Consider the following 21,393-nt stretch of genomic DNA (forward strand, 5'->3'; position numbering starts at 1 on the left):
GTTTTCAGTGCTTGGGGTTGGCAACACTTGACTAAGCAGGGATATGAAATAAGAGCGAGAGTGACTGCCCGCCAGGCTTCTGTTTTCCTGGGACAGAAGACAAAGCAGCTCTGACAATTCCAGCTGGCAATACCATCCAGGCGCTCCTCCAAGGCCAAACATGCTGGGTAAAATCCTCATCAGACCCAAAAAAAAAAAAAAAAAAAAATCCTATCAGAAGCAGTTACTGTGGTTGCTTAATAGCTGTTTTCCAAAGTTCAGTATCGCACATACTCTCTTTTTCTTGAACAGGGGGAGAGGGGGGAGTTGGACCACATTACGGACTAATCCCTTGCCAGATGTCATTAGTGATGAAGTCCCTTAGAAATTACATCAGTATGAAACAAATCAAAAAAACCAGCGAGTTTCCATTTCCTCCTCATGTCTGGCTAGACAGAGACTTCAAGATCAGCTTTCATCTACAGCCTGGAATCAACCCTCCTCTGCGTCTTGCTTAGTGTGGCAGGGGTGTTAAGCAAGTAATTGCAACCATTAAAAAGAAAAATAGCTCACTCGTTCCTGCTCCCCATCCCTGTCAAATACTGACTCCTTCTTTAGGCTTCCCCAAAGCTGTTTGAGCACATTGCAGTGGTTTCTCCCTGCTCCTGACGGAGGTTCGTGGCCCCAGCTGGGGCATACATCTCCCGACACGACCCTTGCATCCTCCTGGGCGATGCCGAACCAGGAGCCTTCCCCTCTCTGCTGATGACCCCAAGTGTCCCTTCACATCTGGTATCCGGCAAGACAGCCTGGTCAGGGAGTGGAATCTAATTTCCGCTTTCCTGCAACGCCCGAGCCTCCCTACCTGCTCACAGGGTGATAGATGAGGAGCAGAAGCACAGAAAGAGGTGGAGTAGAAGAGCCTTTGCTGCTGCTTAACTGCTTTTGCTTCCCCTAGTAAGGCAAGAGCATAGCCCATCCTGGTATCTGAAAGAGATACATCTTTAGTTCCTTGTGTTTGGACTGACTAAACCATAATAATTTCATAAACAGGTTTTCTGTAGAAGCTCGGTTCCTGAAACACATTTCGGAATCGTAAATCTTGGACTAAAGCAGTTTATGTAATGCCACCTATTCACACTGCCCTAACTAACCATAACTAACCATTCCATTATAATGAGTCCATTATCCCCTGCTTTATTGTATTTTCTCTTAAAACAGAGATCAAAGATTTGGATCTAGTGGCATCATGCCGATTTCGTTTTTATTACTGGCTCCCTAGGTCTATCATAAATATTCATTGGCCATCCTTAATACAATGCATTGAATTCTGCTCACTGCTATCTCTGGTGCGACTGCAAAGTACAAACAGCGTTGCTGCTCAAACATATTAAATAAAGCAACAGAAAATTTGTGACAGTCAACAACAACAAAAAAATCCCAGAAAACAAAAGAAGCCTTTTCCCCTTCCAAGGAAATTCAAAACCAAAGGGACATTTTCTCTCGCCCCCTCCACGACTGCAGACATTTGACTGCTGTGGGAATTCAGCTGTGCAGAAGCCGCGGCAGCAGCAGCAGCTGACCTGCTCCCACAGACAGGAGACATTTCTGAAAAAGTCCACAGTTGCCACACAGTGGTCTCTGCAATACTGCAGCAACCCTCCGTGCTCACCAGTAAAAATTACAAATGGCAGTGATACAGAAACCGCTCAGAAACGTGGACTTTGTGTATAGCAACTAATACTGGAAAGGGAGCAGGAGGTGTGTGGGGAGAAACATTCTCTAGTCTCACAGTCAGGGAAAAAGGCTTATCCAGTTTTATTCTCCTAACTCCCAAGAAAAAAACGGCAACTATCCCAAACTTCAGGATGCCCACAATTTGCTTCTCTCCCCGTACTCCACTCGCACGTTCCTTTGAACTCCCCTTCTCGCCTCAGTGTAGCTCCTCCGGCATCAGACAGGTGCAGCAGGGAATAGGGCTTTTCGTACCCTGCCCAGGTGAATTGCTCCTGCTCGGCAAACAGGCACAGACACAGGCCTCTCGGGATGTCAGCTGGATACTTTAAACAAGCACCAATCACTAAAATTAGGGTGGCCGTGGGAAGTACGTTTTTCCTCATGTTAAATAAGTCTGAGAGTATTAACACATATCAGACACTTTATATTCTAAGCAAGAACATCTACTCCGTTAAAAGCAAAACAATATGGTAGGACACAGAATGCACATTCAAATATTTATCTTCCAATATGACTCCACCACGAAGGTAATATGTTGCTCATTAAAAAAAAGATGGAATAGGAATACATCATCTAAAAATAAACATTTATATTTATGCATGTGAATATGTCTTCACACAGAAACTCCACACACCTAGAGACGTGAACCATTTGATAAAACTGCTGACTCATTTTACATATTAACCTACAACATACCTTTGGTCATTCACCTAGCCACTTGCCAAGCTAGAATCTGCTAGAATCTTCTACTAAATTCCTAAAAATCTTGGCTATATTCATGATTTAAAATATATAAAATAAGACCAAACAAAGAAATCCTTGATCCTGATGCCTTCATGATGTAGAATTTGATTCAAATGGTTATAGTGAGCATGCGATTTAACTTCTAGATGAACTGAGGGCTTTAGTGAAAGCCATCCCACCTGTATTCAAAACAACAACAAAAATAAAATCCAGTTGTTGTTCACATAAAGGATCCTGATCAGTTCCATGAATTTGGTACCTGAGTAAGGTGAGATGAATCATACTCAGAGCTCTGAAGGTTTCATTTGTTAAACAGCTCTCTTCACTTGCACTCTTTTCCATTTGTTTTTAACTAAAAGTAGTATTAATAGAAAAGGATGCCAAAAAGTTTGCAGGCAGTTATGATCATCATCTTGGTTTGCTGTTTTTAAGATTAGATCCACAGAAAGGAATTGACATGAAAAAAGAAAGGGAAAATAAGGAGCATCCTTATATCACATACACTGTGTAAAGGGGAAATTCCAGCGCAGAAATCGGCCATTAGAAGTTCAGAGCAAGGAACAAGCTACTCCAGTTTGTTATTGTTTTATGCTGTCTAAATCAGTATCAACAGAAAAAACATTTTACAGTATCAGATGCTCCTTTAGAGGAAAGCTATTATATGTGAGAAAGGCAGACGATACAAGTTCCAAACCAATTTATCAATCAGGATTTGGGGCTTAGTATTTCTGAAACAAATCTGGATAACAGACCATATTCTGAAATTTTGATAAATATACACTGCTGAGAGGCTACAGTCTTTAGGAAGAAATGTGTTTACAACCAGGTGTTTTTTCAGCCTGCTGCTAGATTTGTTTATGACTTGGAGAACAAACAAACAAAAATCAAGGTTTTGAAACAAGAATTAGTACTAGTAAGTAGCAAACACCATTGCTCGCTCAACTTTCAGCTGAGCTAAAAGTAGCAAAAGTCTCTGGAGATAATATGTTTGGATCATGGTGACACTTAACAATTATACATACATATATAACAATTACACATATTAAAGAGAGGGCAAAATCATGAACTACTTAGTCCTGCAAAGTAGTTAGGCATGTGCTTCACTCCAACTGCAGCAGCTTAAAGTGTTCTTGACTTTCAGTAGATCAGGATGTTACACTTCGTAAGTGCTGTCTCCTATCTGTCCTTAATATAGGAGACTTTCAGTCTAAAGTTCTTGTCCAGGTCAACGAGAGCAATGCACTCTGCCTGAAACTATCCTTAACACAGGCCACAATAAGGACCTCATAACTGGTCCAAGAAAAGTGGATTTGAACAGGCTTCCAAACACAAGCAGATGACTGTCCAAATCTGGATCAAATATATGGGACCTCTTACTGGGAAAAAAAACCCCACCCAAAATCTCCTCTTAAAAAGTAGTCATGCTTTTCATATACTGAGTAGCTGCACTGACAGGTTCTTGCATTAGAAGCAAAATAAATCTCTCTATAAATGTACGTGATTGGAAAGCTGGCAGAGCATCTGGGGGATGTCCCCCACAGTGTTCAGCAGTATCCTCCTCTAGTCCACAGCAATGCACATCGCAGGAGGGATGCCACAAAGATGAGGGATGCCACTTCAGAACAGTCTAGCTGATACCACATGTCAAAGCACCAGAAACGTGCAGCACTAACAACACGCCGCCGTAGTGGCTGGTGGCCCGAGGCTCTAAGCACTATGGCTAACAACACCTAGCTAGTACAAACAACGGTATCACATGCCTTGTGCTCTCTCTCTGCTTAATTATTCCAGCTTGAAGCCTTGAGGGGGGGGAAAGTGAAGCTGCGTTGCTTTGTTTCTCTGTAGGTTTTATTTCTTGGGCTTGTAAAATGTCAGCATACAGGTATAATGAGAAATTACCACCCTTTAAGGGTCTGACCACATTTAGTTTTTAGTCTTGCATATCTGAAAGCTCTGATGCTCCTGCCGCTGCACTTACTGGCTCAGAGGATTCATGGCAATAGCAAAGCTTGAATCCTCCGCTGCAGTGAGTTAGTGCAGGCTTCGGTTCTGCAGCAGACCACCACCTTCATGTAAACCATCTCACAGATGGAGGGGGTTGTCCCAGTTGCATTTGAACTTTCTGCCATACTTCATTACTTAACTGTCACGACAAAGCCACAGCAGCGGCTTCCTGACCGTACCAGAAGTACGTGCTGGTCACAGGTTGGCACTGCTAGAGGTAATCATTCTTCTTCCATCCTGCACCTCCAGAACCCCACAAACTGTGGCTGTTTTCTTAACGAGAGAGTTTTTAATGCACGATACTGCAAAAATATCCTTTACCAGCTGAAATGTACAAGTGATTTTTTTCAACAAATTCAATGTAAACAACACTAAGCTTAAACGTTCTCCTGCAGTATTTCTAACCCCCTATTACCTTACAGCCAGCCGAGCTTAGTGAGGAGAACGGCCTATTGACCACTGGAAAAAACAGGCTAGTGCAGAGGCATTTTTATAAATGAGCACAAATAAAACAGACAGCAGAAATAGTGAATAATTAAATGTAATTCTTCAGAATGCCTGCAGTGGCACTAATCCAAAATGGGAGTATTAACACAAATAAAGGAATTTTGGGTTGTGTTCCTCCTCTCGGTTAAAATAAGCATCCTTTTATAAGGTATACTACATTCAGCAAGCTCCACATTCAGAATTATTCTCTTTTTGTCCCCTTTTATTTTTACCTACATATGCTATTTATCTGAATGCTGCCTAATTCGCAGATGCAAATAAGTAAAATCATCTTGAAAAGATGAGGCTATAGAATAGAATCCGGTTTAAGTTGAGAATGTCTTTGATTCAAAGAGCTGCACCACTGGGACACTGTAGTAGCTCACAGCAACATCTCCTGGCTTCTAAGACACATTGAGACCATTTTTTCCCCAGCAGAAACAGACCTGGTTTCAGCTTGACTGATCAATACATTCATGAATTGGGATGATTGTGTTTAACAAACTCATTGGAGTTTTGTCAACAGCTCCACATGAAAAGACTTGGGTCTTCTGGCACAAAATGACCAAGAACGGCCATATCAGGGACTACATCTTACAGGAATAAAATACATTTGTATTTACACCGAAGCTGTACTGTTTTTTCACATGTATATTTGGTGCTGTTGCTGAAAACAAAGAGAAGAGGATAGTTTACATTTCATATCTGAAGTGGAATGCAGAAACATTAACACTGCAAAACGTAAGGCTACAAAGCTACTTCTGTGATTTTAAATCCTGAAGCCAGTGCAAACGTAAAAAAGAGCAAGACAACAGTTTTCGTGAGTTTTTCCAAAAAAGGCAAAAAGCACAACTACTTATTTCTGACAATTAAGCAGCTTACACAGGCTTTGTTCTACTGACACTTAAAAATGCAGTTTTCAATTATTTATACTGTAGTTCGACACCTAAAGCAGGAAAAAAGTATGAAGTCTGTTCTGCAGCACAAGTAACACTTACTGAAGGGTTCCATCTATTTCTAAGAGTGTTTCCCTTAGGCACTACCAGTTGGCAGGGCATACAGGTTTGGATTCTGCCATATTCTGTAATGTATTATCATCCGTTAACACTCTGATCAGCCAATAACGTTACACTAAACTTGTCATATGCACGTTTTCAGAGAGAGTAGTTTGTTTCCCCCAGAGATGCTGACCTCATTTAAGAACAGTTGGGAAATCAGAAGGTTATCCATGCCCAAGGCAGCTGGAGCGGGTTAAGAAGTTGCCATATGAGCACACTTTGGTCAAGAGTTCAACAACTCGATCCAATTCACTGAGGGAGGGTTTAATTTAAGCTTCTGAACCCTTTTTGAAACAGCTGGGAGGACTGACCCCTCCTGGCCCACCAGCTCCGCTGTAGGGACAGTTGCTTTCAGCTGGGCAGCAAGGTAACATGAAGATTTTAAACTGCTCCAGTCATTTGCAAAGTGGACATGCATCAGTGGTCTCAGGTGGTTTTGGAAACGTTACTCAAACTGTAGGTCTAGAGGCAGCATTCACACAATTTAAACTGAAATCAAGCGCTATGGTGAAAGGACAAAAAAGATTCGCCTACAAAGTTCAAAATTTGTAGACCAAGATCCTTCTGGGTTTGTAAAATGAGTTTTGTAAAACGGGTATAAAAATGGTCAGCAACAAAAAAAAGAAACACAGATGGGGCAGATCTAGTCCAAACACAGTCCTTTGTGTCTCTCCTGTTTCTCTTAAGCAGTCAGTCTAAAGTAGGCTTTTATCTATACCACAGATACTGTCTGAACAGAGGCAGTGTCGACTTCCTCCACGCACTGCTTTACCCAAGTGTTTTAATGCCGTTCTGGAAGAGCCTTCTGTGAGAGAGAGACTGTAGATCAAGTTTCATTCCAGTTAGTTACCTAATCAATACAAATAGGACTAGGACTTAACGTAGAACTCCTGGGAGAGCGTAATAATCACCCACAATTACTTATGAAAGCCAATCAATGACCAAGAGGTTTTATGCGTCATTTATATACCTTAAATCAAACTTCTGAAATTAAACTTTGATTCCCAACACGATTAGATCTTGCGGCACTAAGCAAAACAACTCGCAAGCAAGCACTGCCTCAAAGGCTGACTGCAAGGGCAACCGAGGACGGAGCCGGGAGAGCACGAGCAGCCCTGAAACACACCAGCAACAGGAGGCGCAACAAGAGACTTGAGACAGTGGGTACAGGAACAGGCAGAAGAAGAGTGAAATAAGCACCTACAGCTATCTTTTCCTTCTGTTCCTTCAACGAAACAGGCTACCTTCCAGGGGTTAAATGAAAGATAAAGACAAAGGCAAGGCTCCCAGACCTGAATCTCAACTGTGGGAGGTAAAGGGAAGAGAAGGAGAGAGGAAGAAATTTTATTTCATGATTTCTTCCTTGTTTCTTACTGTGGGAAAGTCGGCAGAAACTGGAAGTTTACCATTTCTGTCAAATTCATCACACAAAATCCATTAGGATGGGTGATTAACAAACTCAGGGTTTCTGTCAAAATGTCACGCATCCCTCTGTAGCTTTGGTCTGGTATTACCATTACGTATTTACTACTATATTTTTTTTTAGTATCTGCCTAACATAGTTGAATAACTTTGCAGGCAGTGAGATCACAGTTCAAAAAAAGTTGGAAACACGCACAAGAGGAGATTGATTGTGCTATTTTTACTATTCTGAAGTCCATACCATGAGCAATGACTCATAAGAGTAGCAAGCCAGAGAAGCACTTGCAAACCATACAAGCTTGTTTACTCATTTATTTGTTTGCACTGACTCATTACGTTCCTCGGTGCAAAAAAAAAAAAAACCAAAAAACTATGGGACTCGAGAGAAAGCACGAGGGAGAAATTCTGTTTGCCAAAGAGCTCTTCCACCCACCGTGCCCTACTGCGATGGTGGAGGTCACGCGAGGGGTCTGGGCATACACCTCCTATGTCCACTCTGGAGAACCTGAGGCTGGGCTGGCTGGGTGAAGGGCCCCTCCGTACCAATGGAGTACACTCCCTCTGGTGGCTTCACTTAGTGTCACTTTATCAGCATCCACAACAGGGTACAAAGAGCAATTATAACAGGCACATTTTTTGCTAGCGTGTTTTAAGTCGTACACTAAAGCACTGCTTTTCCTCTCCCCACCCCCCCTAGTCCTGAGATGATGATAACTTTTGGTGGGTCCATGCAATTATTTCGGAGAAGTTTGGCAAAGTTCACCATAGCAAATTAGTTTTTCCATGTGATACAGTGACTTTACGGACTCAGAAAGCTATTAGAATAAGTATGAAAAATGATTAAGACTAATAATAGCTGCTTCACCTGTGAAACTCTTGTTATAACATTAAAAAAAAAATTGTCTGCCCAGGCCTAGTCACATTTTTCTTTGAGCAGGAGGTGAAGAGGAGTTTGGTTTTTTCTGTGTGCACTAGTGGTTTTTGCATAGAGCAAGGCTGATGTTTTGCTATTACTGCCTTTGCCTTCGTTTCACTGTTCTGCCTTGAGATTTTTTTTTTATCCTGTCTAGCAGGTTGCTTAGAAGCCTGGGCAATATGTTCCCATGTCCATATGTTGAAATCAAAACAAATAATATACAGTCAAAACAAAGACACTATGAATATTCCCCATTTCTAATATACGGCTCATCTATCATGAAAGAGAAAAGAGTGTGTTGATACTTTATCACCTTGTATGACAGGACTTGAAAACTAGAATCTCAAACACCCAGAAATAGGCATGGGCATCTTAACTACCGCAGACTTTATTTTTCTTAAGGTTAGGTCGGGGTTAAGATCGAATCTCATAGCTATTATACTTGAATGGTGTCTAATTTTGCCAGGTACAATAATATGAATAAGCGCTATTACTTAGACATCTGAAAATACTTGGGTGTAAAAGCCTAAGACAGGGAAATAGTGCGACACTGAGTTGTAATCAATATTTTTTCTCAAGGTAAACTGAAACCCGTGAACATACTTGACTAAACATGTCAGCTGTGAACAATTGAAAATGACGGCACTGAGAGACTAGTTAATAGCTCTGTGATTCATATTTAAGAGTGAATAATACTGAAAGAATTTGGGGAAGACTCAGAAATACAGGTAAGAGGAAACCACACAAAAGGCACAGGCTCAAAAAGAAGGGACAGCTGACATGTAAATCTGAATCTGGCTACTGATACCCAAAGGGACAGGCAAGATGAAAGAGGTATTTGAAAAAACTTGGTTTTGCAAGAGAAAATTGGCCATAAGGGGAGAGAGAGGAGTGTAAGAAATAATTGGACACTTACAGAGTACAGACTATGTCACTTCTCCCCAAAACCGGCAGCTCTGCTTAAACATTACATATTCCTGTCACACGTTTACGAGCATTAAGTAGTGTATGGAGTACAAAAGTCTGGCACCACAGGCAGCAGGGAAGAACTGTACACTTGCAATTAACAATCCCTATATTTCCAATTGATTTTATGATAAAGTCAGATGGGACATAAGATTGGTCTCCAGAACTACAGGATATCCAATATATAATAACCATATATAGTAATACTTGCTACTGCTAATTCATTTCATCTTCCTTGCCTTGACTCTTGTCAAGTCCCTAAGACAAAACTATCTATGTAAGGCAGATAGTTTCTTTTGTTCCAATCTTTCTGCCTTATCACATTGTTCCTAAGACACCACATTATCTTCAAAACATGTACAAAATTGAAATCATGTCAGATTCTGTTACTGTCCTAGAGCCAACATTTTAATACCATGCTATTAGTTCTAGATTTAATACTAAAATGGTAGCAGTACCTCTTCCGCAAAGTTAGTTTTCTTGTCAAGCATTTCTCGTAATGTCTGAAGAATTTTAATGCAGAGCTTTTCTTCTTTCTCCATTAGCTTCTTTGTGTGATTAATCAACCTTAAAGTAAAATATTAAATCTTAAAGAGCATTGCACGTTGTTGCTAAGCTATACAACAATTTCTTTATGCAAAAATTGCCTGTCACTATATTTTTCCTCAAGGCAAGGAAATAAGAGTAGACAAGAGAAATCACAATTAAAAAGGAAACGAGACTTTCCAGGTGTTGTGAGTTTTTTGTGTCAATTTGCATATGTTACTGCCCATACAGAAGGCAGAATTCTGCATCTACTTTTTACGAGTGCTTCCAGATTAAGATCCAAACTTGCTTGGTATTTCATCCTTTCTTTCTTTAAAGGTAACCATGTATTTATTTTAACCTTTATTTAAAGGTAGCCAATATTCAGCATGCATCTTGCAAACTTTAAAAGCTACAACCTTTACACCTTCCAACATTGATGACGGTTATATTTATTATATAATTAGCAAATGGCATCCAGCCAAAAGGATCGCCAGACACCTTCTATGGAAGCGTTCAGAAATGCGGATATTTGGTTGAACCATAACCATTATTTACATTCACACAACAACTTTACAAGACTGTTTCAAGTCAGAAAACAAGGTACATTGCTGACTCCAACTAAGACAGTGATGGGAGTTTGGGTTTCAGTCAGCTTAAGCCAGAAGCAGCTTTTCTGTCTCTGTGCAGAGCAAGCCCTTGCACTGGTTTGCCTCGTTGCTGGAGAAAGGTTTGCGAAAACAGCAGGGAGGAGGAAATCTGGAGGCCTTGGACAGGGGTGGTTTTTCTTCCCACCGGTACCAGTGCTCAGTTATGGTGGATAGAACAGTGTTCGTCAAATTACAGCCTAGGATCAGCATACAGCAAAGGCACTGTAGCCACCGACGTACGCTGACAGGTGGCACCGTTAATGGTCCTGAATCACAAACAGCCACCAAAAACAGGGTTGGGAGGGATGACACCGCATCATCTGGACCAGCGCTCTGTAACCCAACAGAACCGATTGTATTTAGATCACTGCTAAGCTAGTGCACTCATGCCATCCTGGGCGCAGTGGAGACACTGGGCAGGACTCGCCCATTGTCACGGTCACCGATTTCATGAGCTGCGAGTCCAAAACAAGGCAACTCTCAGGCCTGCAGTACTAACGATATTTTTAAAGAGTTACGTCTTTATCCTGGGATTCCTGCATAGCTCTGCAAAGCATTCCTTTGCCATGGAAGTTAATTAAATAAAACATAAAACTGTTTATTGCATTACATGGGCAACGTCCAGCAGCCCTCAACTTGATTTGATTTTGAAAGGAGTTGGACAGAGGGGATGGGACGAGCTCAAAATTTAACTTACTTTTTCCAAACATACAAAGTATATTGTTATAACACTACCTCTGCAGAATATGCAAAAAGCCAAGGAGTCAGGAGAGCTGCCAAATGTGTTCATTTCCCCCAAGTTACCTCTGTTTAAATTATAGTTTCTCAAGGGCAGCGAGGGTATCTCACTTGAAGACTAATAAAAAAATTGCAAGACTGTATTCCAATGCACAGACTGCAAATAAAACATCTAATAATTCAAGACCAGGTAGGGGTGCCAGTGAAATGTATTTTTAAAAGAGCTGTTGGCATTTTAAAATAAAAATCAAAAGATTTACTTGTTTTACACAAAAAAAAAAAAAAAAAAAAAAAGATTTAGCCCTGAGCACCCAACCCTGCCTCACCATGAATTCTTGAAAATTCTATCGTGGAAAGTCTTAAGTTTCTGCTGTAGATTTGGAGAAACGTAATAGGAAGAGTAGTCCATTAACATAGAAGTAGGTTGAGCCTGTCACAGTTTTAATAAGCAACTAACGTTCAATTTCTAGGCAGGCAAGACAAGCAACCTCTCTCTCTACTCCTCTCCAGACTCCTAAACTGCTGAGAAACATAAAACATGCAGCAAAAGACCTTAGTTTAAGCTTTCAATATGAACTCAGACACCTACGTGCTTAAGTCACTGTTGAAAATCAGAGGTAAGTGCTGTTGAAAATTTTAACTCCCTGCCATCTTTTCCAAAGAAGCAAACAGGCCTTCTCCTTACACCACTTACTTGGACATGAAAGCACCGCATCTTATTCTGGCATCACTCCCCTCAGGAAAAAGAAGTTCTGGACTGTGCAGCACATCAACCAGCACCGAGAATTCAGCTTGCATCATGGGAGTGAACTGCTGCTCCAAGGAGGACACTACATCCTAGAGAAAAAGAAGAATGTCATTCATGACTCTAGCCAAGAAAACTAGAAGAGCATTGCCGTGGAGTTGCACAATACTGTGCAATGGGCTATTTGACCCACTTGTGACAGCCAGCAGCAAGAGCCCCTGTTAGGCAAGGTGACAGGAAAGCAATCTCATGCCTTTCTTCATGCCACTCCTCCGGGGGGGTTAAGGCGCGCGTTACTATCTACCTTGCTGTTCTCAAATTTCTCCTCTGCAGTAATGCCTGCAAAACACTCAGCAACAGTCAAGATGATGGTGTGCTGGAAGATCACCCGAGGTGTCGCTTCCTTGGTATTTAGGGCTCCTCCATTTGCCTGGGTCCTGCTGTTTTCTCAGTTCATGAACTCCTAATGTTGTTCAACTACTACATGCACAAGGTGATCTCCACCTTATAGGTATTCTCCAGTGACACAATTCTGATGTAATGGCTCCTAAACCCCCCAGTACCTCCTCTCCAGCCAAAACAGTACATGCGACCATGAAAAGGCAGAAAAGAGATCCTTCTCTGCGAACCACTTCGGGGAAAAGAACATACTTCCTACCCCTCTCTATTGACCTACGTAGGAGCCAAATTCGGATCGTGGATCAAAAGGCCCTGCACGTTGGCTTCACTTGGAACGGACACCAGAGAAGAGCTGAGACCGCTGCTCCCCCCACCTAGAAGCACAAAGGTCACCATCATCCAGCACTAAAAATGCAATGAGTCTGTCTCCGGTGCTTCCCACATCTGGCACATATTAGACACGTGCACTGCCACAACTACTGCCCAAGCCATTTGCTGTTTTCATACCTGTAATTTTTCTATTATATTCCTGTAATCCCAGGCAGGACCACCAAGAGCTTCTTTAAAACGAGGTCCACTGCGAGCTGACATTCTCCACCCCATGGCTGCCCTCTGCACCATGTTAGAGTGACTCTTCATGAACAAGGTGTTGACCTGGCTGTCCAAATCCACTGGAATTGCAATCCCACGGTTCTTTGCTTTAAAAGGAAGAAAAAAAAGAAGAATTTTACAGTGGCAAAAGCTTGAAAATCTTACGAAGATCATGCAAGCAAAATCCTGATACTCTTGAAGTTAAGTGGCAGGGGGATCTCACTTCAACAGGTTTTAAAAATGAGATGAGGATGATTTCCAGTATATATTTTCATATGTACAGATGTGGGTTTTTTTAAAAACACAAATTTTTTTTTACTAACTTTAGAAAAAAAAAAAACAGATCAAGAGATATTAATAAGAGTAACAGAGTATGTTTTACTCTATTCAGAAGTAAATTCAAAAATTCTTCTTTCTAGTGGACATATGCACATTTAGCCAATTTATCCCAAGTGCAATTTGTTGCTTTTCTATTTCTCTTGCAAAGACCTTGAAAAACCAAGTGCATACAAATTAAATTTGAAAAAGACTGTCTCCTCTCTCCCGTCCGTTTCCTATACAGCCAGGGTTGTTAAACCATGGCGTTTCTGGATGCCACTGCAATATAACTGATAGTTAATAAACAAATTTAACCAATAGTTAAAAAAAATGCGATTTTTCTTTTTTTTTTTTTAGACTTGAGGGGTAGGAAGTGACAAAAGACAGAATATCAGAAAGAAAAAAAACCTGAGGAAAGACTTGCACCAATTCTTATGGGCATCCACTATTAAACTACTATTGCATCCTGAACCGTCATTTAAAAAGGAAGTTTGAAAGACAATGTTAGAGGGTATCTGCCCTCTCCCCTCCACAAAATCTTTGTGTTAGCTGCATCTCTCCATTCCACTGGAGATCAGAGTGACATTATTCTATGGCTCAGCATGAGTTGTCTGAAATTCCACAAATAAACAAGAGATCGATGCAGTAGTATCTCTGTTTGAAAGCTTAGGTCACACTCCGGTAATTAGGCTTTGTATCCTACGTCATTTCTCTTAATTTCCATGGCACAGCTTACGTTTAATAAAGACTCTGAAGTAAAATGGAGAAGCAGTTCTAGTTCATTTGTTGTAATGATTAATAACAACTAATTTTTCAGTTTTGCTTACTGAAACAAGGTGAGTTTTTAAAAAAGCATCAGCCCATATTACAGTTCTGAACAAAGTTTCTCTGAGGCGCGTCCCCACCACCCTGCACCACCGTGCACGCTTTCCGCAGTAGCAGAGGAAGGCATCAAAAATATTCCACCCCTCCCTCCCAGTTCTTAAAACATATACAACTTTTAAGTCCTGAACTTGTGAAGTCAACAGATGCCCTTCTTTGCTAAACAGCCTATGCATCAAACCCCACAGGAGTACGTGCAAGCAGAGAGTCAGGCGTACAGCTCTGATGAATGAAGGCTCGTGTGCTGCCAAGCGCGGTGAGTCACCCATCCCAGGCAGAAACTTTCTCTTCCCCCGAATACGATATTTTAATGGCAGCATTTATTATAAACCTAAATTTGGCTGTGACACCTCAACCCCCAATCTCAGAGATTACGGCACAGGTGCTCTGTCACGCGTGTCCTCATCCCTTTAATAGCTCCCATGGGTGCAGGGCACCCTCCTCTCTCCCCACTGCAAGGGTGTATCCTGATGCAGGACCAGGGCCTCCACCTGCGCATTAGGCCGTTTAACTGGGGCGGAAGACAGATCTCTTACTCTATTTCTGGTAGAGACTTTCTTTTAAACAGTTTGCCATAGGGAATAATTAAAAAAAAAAAAAAAATTTCGTAGGTCAAGACAGGAAGACACATTTCCCCACAACCGTATACGAATCCTCAGCAGCAGATGTACAGCAGTTTCCACGCTGGTAATTGACTTTTCCTCTCCACTCTCTATTTGTTTTGAAGGCAAGGTTCCTGATTATCATGAGGAAAATACCATGTATGGCTGGCCATTATTTCTAATGACTGTTTTTCCATATTATTTGACTGGGTTATTTTTCAAAACACATTTGCCCTGTTGCTGCTCACTTTAGTGCAGAAGTGCATTAAAGTTCTGCCAGTGTGGGTAGGGTGCTGCAGCCCATTAATCCAATTTATTGTGTCCTAATGTCAATCACCGGAATGTTATTGGACAATGCTCACTTCTCAATTTAAGCGGTATGTATGCAGAATCGTGATATATCCAGGAATAAATTTAGCAATGGGGAGCATGCTGTTCAGAAGAAAACCCAGACTTCTGCAGTCCTATAGATGCCATTTGAAGTTAACAACTTCCATCAGTGTCTGCGGAGCAGTCAAGGACTATGATTGTTCAAAGAGTCGCAGCTAATTAAAACTATCACAAAGAAAACCAGAGGGAGAAGAAAAAAAAAAAATACTCCTTTGTTTTGAACAGTTCTTATATGTATAATTCCATTTGTAATTAAGATTTGTATTGGTTGTCAAAGGGCACTGTTGAAGTCTAAGCTATAAACAAAGCCTTTGTCTTCTTATTTCTTTGCAGCTTGTAGAAAGTTTATCTTTCATTTGTTTCACATTTCATTATTTAAAACAACATGAAACATATTTTTACATTTTGGAAAGCTGATGAACAAATGTGAACATAAATATTTATTTTTAATTTAGGTGTTGTAGTCTGCTTTCCTCTTCAAAATGTGTCAATCTCCCTTAAAGTATGAACATAAAATATTTAAAAGCATGTTTATTTTTGTTCCACTTAGAAATACTTTTGGACAGCACTCAAACTTGCAAAGTAGGGTTAGATCTGGTAGACAAAGGAGCCAGGAGGGGGTAAAATTCTGTCTTTCTGTCATCTGACTAGTGAACTTGGGAAAGAAAAACATGCTACGTGGCTGTATGCAAACTGGTACCGTAGGTATGTAGCAGGATACTTACCATGATGGACTACAACATGTCTTCAGCTAAGGTAAATTCTGCCTTGCAGCGGAGGGCACAGTGCTGGCTTGCGTATATACATATATACGCACACACAAACGCTGCCCAATTCCTACCTAGGACACCCTGCACAGGGCTAATTACACCCTGAATACACTACACTGTTTTCCCAATGTCAGAGGAAACACAATTTGCCGGGAAATCCTTTGCACGACTAATTCCCAATCTGCTGCTCGCAATTATGCTGTCAGCAATAGCCACAGCGGAGCCAAGCCGAGCCAAGCCAGCAAACGGTGCCCGTGGAAATAGTAAGCTGCCAACGCGGCCAGGTCACAGTAAAACGTTCTGCTCTGTGCTGGATGGTTCTGTGTGTATCCAGTGCATCAGCAGCTTTCCTCTCCTTTACTGTTTAAACTATGAAAAAGTACTCTGAGATGGGGACTCAAAAGAAAAGGGCAACATTAATGTCAAGAATCAAGTAGCTAAAAATCAAGCCGCTCTCTACAAGCGAGCTGGACTCCCCCAAAGCCCCCAGAGCACAGTCCAGCTGCCAACGGAAGGGCTGGAATGGACTGAGATGGGTTTTGTGAAATTACCTGCATGCAGTCCTCTTCACAGAAGAACAGAAACTGGAAGTAAAAGGACCTATTTCAGGAATGCTTGCTGAACACTGGCCTTTCACTACACTGCCTACCTGAGCCATAGGATCAATTTAGCACTAAGGATTTCCAGGAAGCGGCCCTTGCCTGTAATTTTCCTTGGAAGCCCATTCTTCAGAGTAATCCATCTTGCCATAAGGAAGCTTGCCGTTCTCCTTGATATTCCCGCCTAGCACTCCCTAATTTTAAATTTCACTGCATTAGCTTTAGTAGTATATACAAAATACCACGGTATTTAGTGGCTCCACGGCTATTTAGTACACACTTTGCACTACCCCTGGTGTGGGTTTTCCGGGGGACACGCAGGTGTTTCGCCCCTTAGAATGCCTCCAGGAGGAGCGTGACAGGCAATCTGGGTCACCGAAAAGCCAGAGCTGTACCTGGCTGGGAAGCCTTTACTCTCCTCGCTGTTTACGCCCTTCTGGTAGTCGCAGACAACTATATCATGTTCTCCCACACTTCCCAGTTGTCACTTAACGGAGCGATGCATATTTAGTTCAATTAATTTTGCTCCATAAATCAGTCTCTCCAGCTCCTTAATCATTTACTGACTGCTTAACAAATGCATTTGGATGGAGAGACACTAATGCTAGCAACAGCAAGACTTTTTAAGGGAAATAAAAGCTTTGTGTAGACAAGACACAAACCTGCCAATCTTGTACCCTTCACTTGGATGTTTTTTTCTAACAGAAAATCTACGCTAAAATATTTATCAGTCTGTAAAAAGATCATCATTGAATTTTTCTTGCAATTAGGGAAACACAAACAGTTAAAATAGAATAAAATATGTGCTTCATCTGAAATGTATTCTTCTTGCTGTCAAAAAAGTAACAACAGGATAATTATTTTATTTGAACTAAAAATTGAAAATGAAGGTCTAGCTTTTTATAAAATGGAAAAAAGATTTTAAAACTCAAATGGGAAGTGAAATCAAGTATTTTCAGGGCTGAAAAAATTCTTACAGGAAAGTTCATCCATATGGACATTAAAATATGCACAATAATTCCAAAGAAGCAATGAAATGTAACCTAGATTTTACGTTTAATGTTTCCTGTTTGTAATTTGTCAGGGAAAAGGAAAAGGCTTTAGAGGTCATAAAAGCATGGTCAAGAAGGACCACAGGAGAGTTTTTTTTATTCTGTACAAAGGGGTATTGGTAAGCTGAAATTGGTGAATAAATACTCAACTAGAAAGGACTTCACTACTCCTTCAGACCATCTGCTCTCTGTTACAGACAACCCATATCTTTTGAAAAATGTATCAAGCCCCATTTAAAATGAAGCTAGCTTTTCTGCCGTCCCTCCTCCCTCCATTTTCTCTTGGCCCGTTGACCAAGGACATCCTTCCAAAGTTGGTTCCAAACCTCTGATTTACAATCTAAATTAATTTAGGTTACTTACAACCTAGCGTAATTTCTGTCCAGTTGGTTTCAGGTCAGCCCTGTCCTTTCACTTAAATGTCTCTCCTTTGTGACTATTTATCTTCCTAAGTACTTTTAGAGAGCAACAACACAGGTCTTTGTTTTGCTAGGCAAACCAGGTGGGGCTCCTGGAGTCTCTTCTAATACAGTTGTCCTTTCCCCCAACCATCGCAGCAGTACTTCCTCCGTACCTGTTCCAGTTTTGAACTTATGAATAGCAATCTTAACAGGACTCGCCTCCCATTTTGTAGGATTCTTCTTTTGCTTCTCCTGCACAGCATCCTAGAGCATAATCTGATAATGACTAATGTAATTTGGGTTGCTAACAGATTGTTTTTAAAAGGGTCTGCCTAGAGAAATAGTCTAACAAAATGCAGGTTCCTATCTGCCGCTGTTTACTCATCTGGGAAATTCCAATTATTTCATTATCGGTGGTAACAGCACAGCCATACGCATACTACATCCCTGGGATACACACGCAGTATCAGAGGGAAGATGCAATTTGTAAAAACATAAGGGAGAAAGCTAATGGAACTACAGAGATGAGAGTATAATGCAACTAGATCTGACCTTGTAACAGAAAACTGATGCTTGGGGGTGAAGAGACAAGAATCACCACTTAAGAAGCAAAGAGAGTTCTTTGCATGGGTCCTGAAAGACTGGTCAGCCCTGGGAGAAAGACCCTGCTCCACTACAATTTAAGATACACAATCCAGATCTTTAGTTGTGAGGACAGGTGATATTCCCCAATTTTACCATATGGAAAGACGGTAGATGGTTTAAAATGCAAACTTTGAGACTGGCCTCCACCCTTCTCAATCTTGCAAAGATTATAAAATGTAGGAACTGAAAGTCCTTTGATAATGAATTCATTTGAAATAAATTAAACCATTAGACATCTTAGTTCTTCTGTTTTCACAAAGATCAGGGGACCTTTTAAACATTTTTCATTTGTAGCTATTTTACCAGAGAGATGGAAGCTGTTTTGATCATTCATTTTTTGGACTGTATTTTCAAGCAAAAGCTCAGTCCTATGTAATAACTGAGAAAAAGCAAAAGCAATATATGCATAATGTGTTAATTCCCATTACTGTGATAATCCCTATGAACAAGACACATTAATATACATCTATTCTTTTGTAAGTGTTTCTATTCCTGCCAGGTAGCCAAATGTTTACTGGACAATAAAAATCTGATGCAGGCTGGTGTCCATGTGTTCCAAATCTCCTGGAGCCACAGAGGGGTCTGCTGAAGAAGAGAAGCAAACCTCTGTGTTTCTCTTGCTGAACTGGAGGCAGACAACTGCCTGGAGACAACGCAGCAAGTGAAGCTTGAAAAGCTTATGAAGCTTTTCCCAAGTGGTCAAGTGGAGTTGAAGTACCAGGGTTATAAGAAATTAGCTTCTGCAACATATCCTTTTGTTGACGTGAAAGATAATGCACCTTCTTACATTGCTCATAAGAAGACAGATGTAATGATCTTAAGCTCTTGAGGCAATACTTACATCCACCTGCCAGCAACAAACTAGTAAGCACTGAGCAGAATGTATGTTGCTTAAACTTGCTCTGAAATGGGTCTTTTAAACGTGCGTTATTGTATGGATCTTTGATATCTTGGGAAATCTGTGTATGATCTTTCTTCCTCCTGAGATTCATTTCTAAATCCAAGGCAACGACACACACACACACAAAAAAATCATGTTTGTTCTTTCAACTCTATACTACATTTATTTTCCATCAAAAGTCTTTGGTCCCTGCTGTAAATCTGTCCAATACTCTATCTCTCTGATATAGGCAAAATCTTTCTGGAGGTTTTTTTTTTTTTCCCTAAACCCTGCTGTGAAACATGAAGGCCTTAACTTTAAAGCTGTCAGACTCTCAAGTCCAAAAAAAAAAAAAAAAAAAAAAGGCAGAAGAGTGCTCACAGATGCCTAGCCAAAATTCAAACCTAGTCCACATTATCAGCCAGCAAAAGAGGCAAAGAAAAAAAGGCTGCCCTGTTTGTATTATGGAAGAAACCTCTGCCTTCTCAAAGAGAAGCACCATTTTGTGCAGTGGAACACCCGATAGAGAAAGGCACCGGGCACATGCTGTAATCACAAAAGGGCCTCGATTTTAAAAGCCACTGGTACCCCCAGCTGGGGCAGTTTTTCCAAAGCTTTCAGCAGCGCAGAGCAGGCCTACTCAATTAGCCCAGGCAAGACACATTTGGCACTGTGCCTAAAAATACTGAGTATCACCGGTGGTTAAAATCTCCGCTAGCCAGCCAAACTTTTGCACAGGGGTGTTTGTTAAAAACTCTGCTTCCACTTCTTCTCCTGCTAACTTGGTCTTCGGGGAAACCCCCCTCACCTCTTCCCTTATACTGCCTTTCTGCACTGTCAAACTAAAACACCAAACAAAAATGCGTGGCAATTTGGTAACGCAACACAATACGATTTTACCACGCTGGAAATTGATATTAGTGATGAATCCTGAAACAGTTACTATGGTATGGACAAGGAAATCGGTAATATGTATTCTAACATGTGCTTTCAGGAGGGCAGCTCTGAGGCTGCCGGACCCATGGCACCCCAGGTGATGCGCAGGTGAAGTCCCAGAGGAGGACGGGGGTGATGCCCTTCACGGCAGCTCAGCTCCACTCTGCCATGCCTGAGAGCGCCCCAGGCACGGCTGGGGTCCCGAGGGTGGGAAGCCAGAGTAGCAAGAAGGTTGGACTCATAGGACAGCACAAGAGCATACTTAGAAGAAAAAAAAAAAAAAAACAACTGTAAACCATCTCCGTAAAACAGAAAAATGAAAGAAAGAAAAGACTACGGCGGAGGTAGAAATTAAATTCACCAAACAGGGAACAAAGTCACATACCTGAAGAAAACTCTAGACACCAGCCATGCCTTGCATTTGGGCTTTCCCCTTGGCTCCCCCAGGAACAAGAGGCCACAGAAGATGACCCACCAAAGACCACCAGCCCTTTCACGTGCTGGTGCACCTGGCCAACGGGCTGGATCTGCCAGCCCAGTAAGGTGACCCATGCTTTTCCTGGCAGGCTGCTGTGGGGACGAGTTCAACGTGGCTCTATGCTCAGGCGTCTACAAATACCCTCATCTCGGTGAGATAATGCGGCAACCTGAGCTAGAATTTAATTTTAGGTGTAGCTCTATAGAAATGAAGACACCGAGCTCTCTAGAAGCACAAATAGGGCATGCTCCATCTCAAAAATACTCTCACCTGCCCTACTACTACTCCCTTTTCCCAGACTCCCCAAGGAATCTTATTCTACAAGTAACCAGAATGACGGACTTTTAGAAACTACATTGAATAATCCTTTTCTCTGTCATGGCAGAAGACTTTAAAATTGTATTCACAGAAATTTAACTTAAGAATGAACTTTTGCCAGTCTCAGTTACGTACTGGCAAAGAATCTTTTTTTTATTTTAG

General features: G+C 41.3%; 1 protein-coding gene across 1 annotated transcript in view; it reads right to left on the minus strand.

Moving 5' to 3' along the window:
* ITPR2 (inositol 1,4,5-trisphosphate receptor type 2) overlaps window positions 1–21,393 on the minus strand; it is a 261,890-nt gene that overhangs the window by 106,443 nt on the left and 134,054 nt on the right. The window contains exons 35-37 of the mRNA XM_075759160.1: window positions 12,877–13,067; window positions 11,920–12,062; window positions 9,771–9,879 (exon numbers count right to left, since the gene is read on the minus strand). Coding sequence (XP_075615275.1) covers window positions 9,771–9,879; window positions 11,920–12,062; window positions 12,877–13,067 — 443 coding nt within the window. The remainder of the gene's footprint in view (window positions 1–9,770; window positions 9,880–11,919; window positions 12,063–12,876; window positions 13,068–21,393) is intronic.

The sequence above is a fragment of the Balearica regulorum genome, chromosome 1, assembly GCF_011004875.1.
Source record: "Balearica regulorum gibbericeps isolate bBalReg1 chromosome 1, bBalReg1.pri, whole genome shotgun sequence".
NCBI classification, from domain to species: domain Eukaryota; kingdom Metazoa; phylum Chordata; class Aves; order Gruiformes; family Gruidae; genus Balearica; species Balearica regulorum.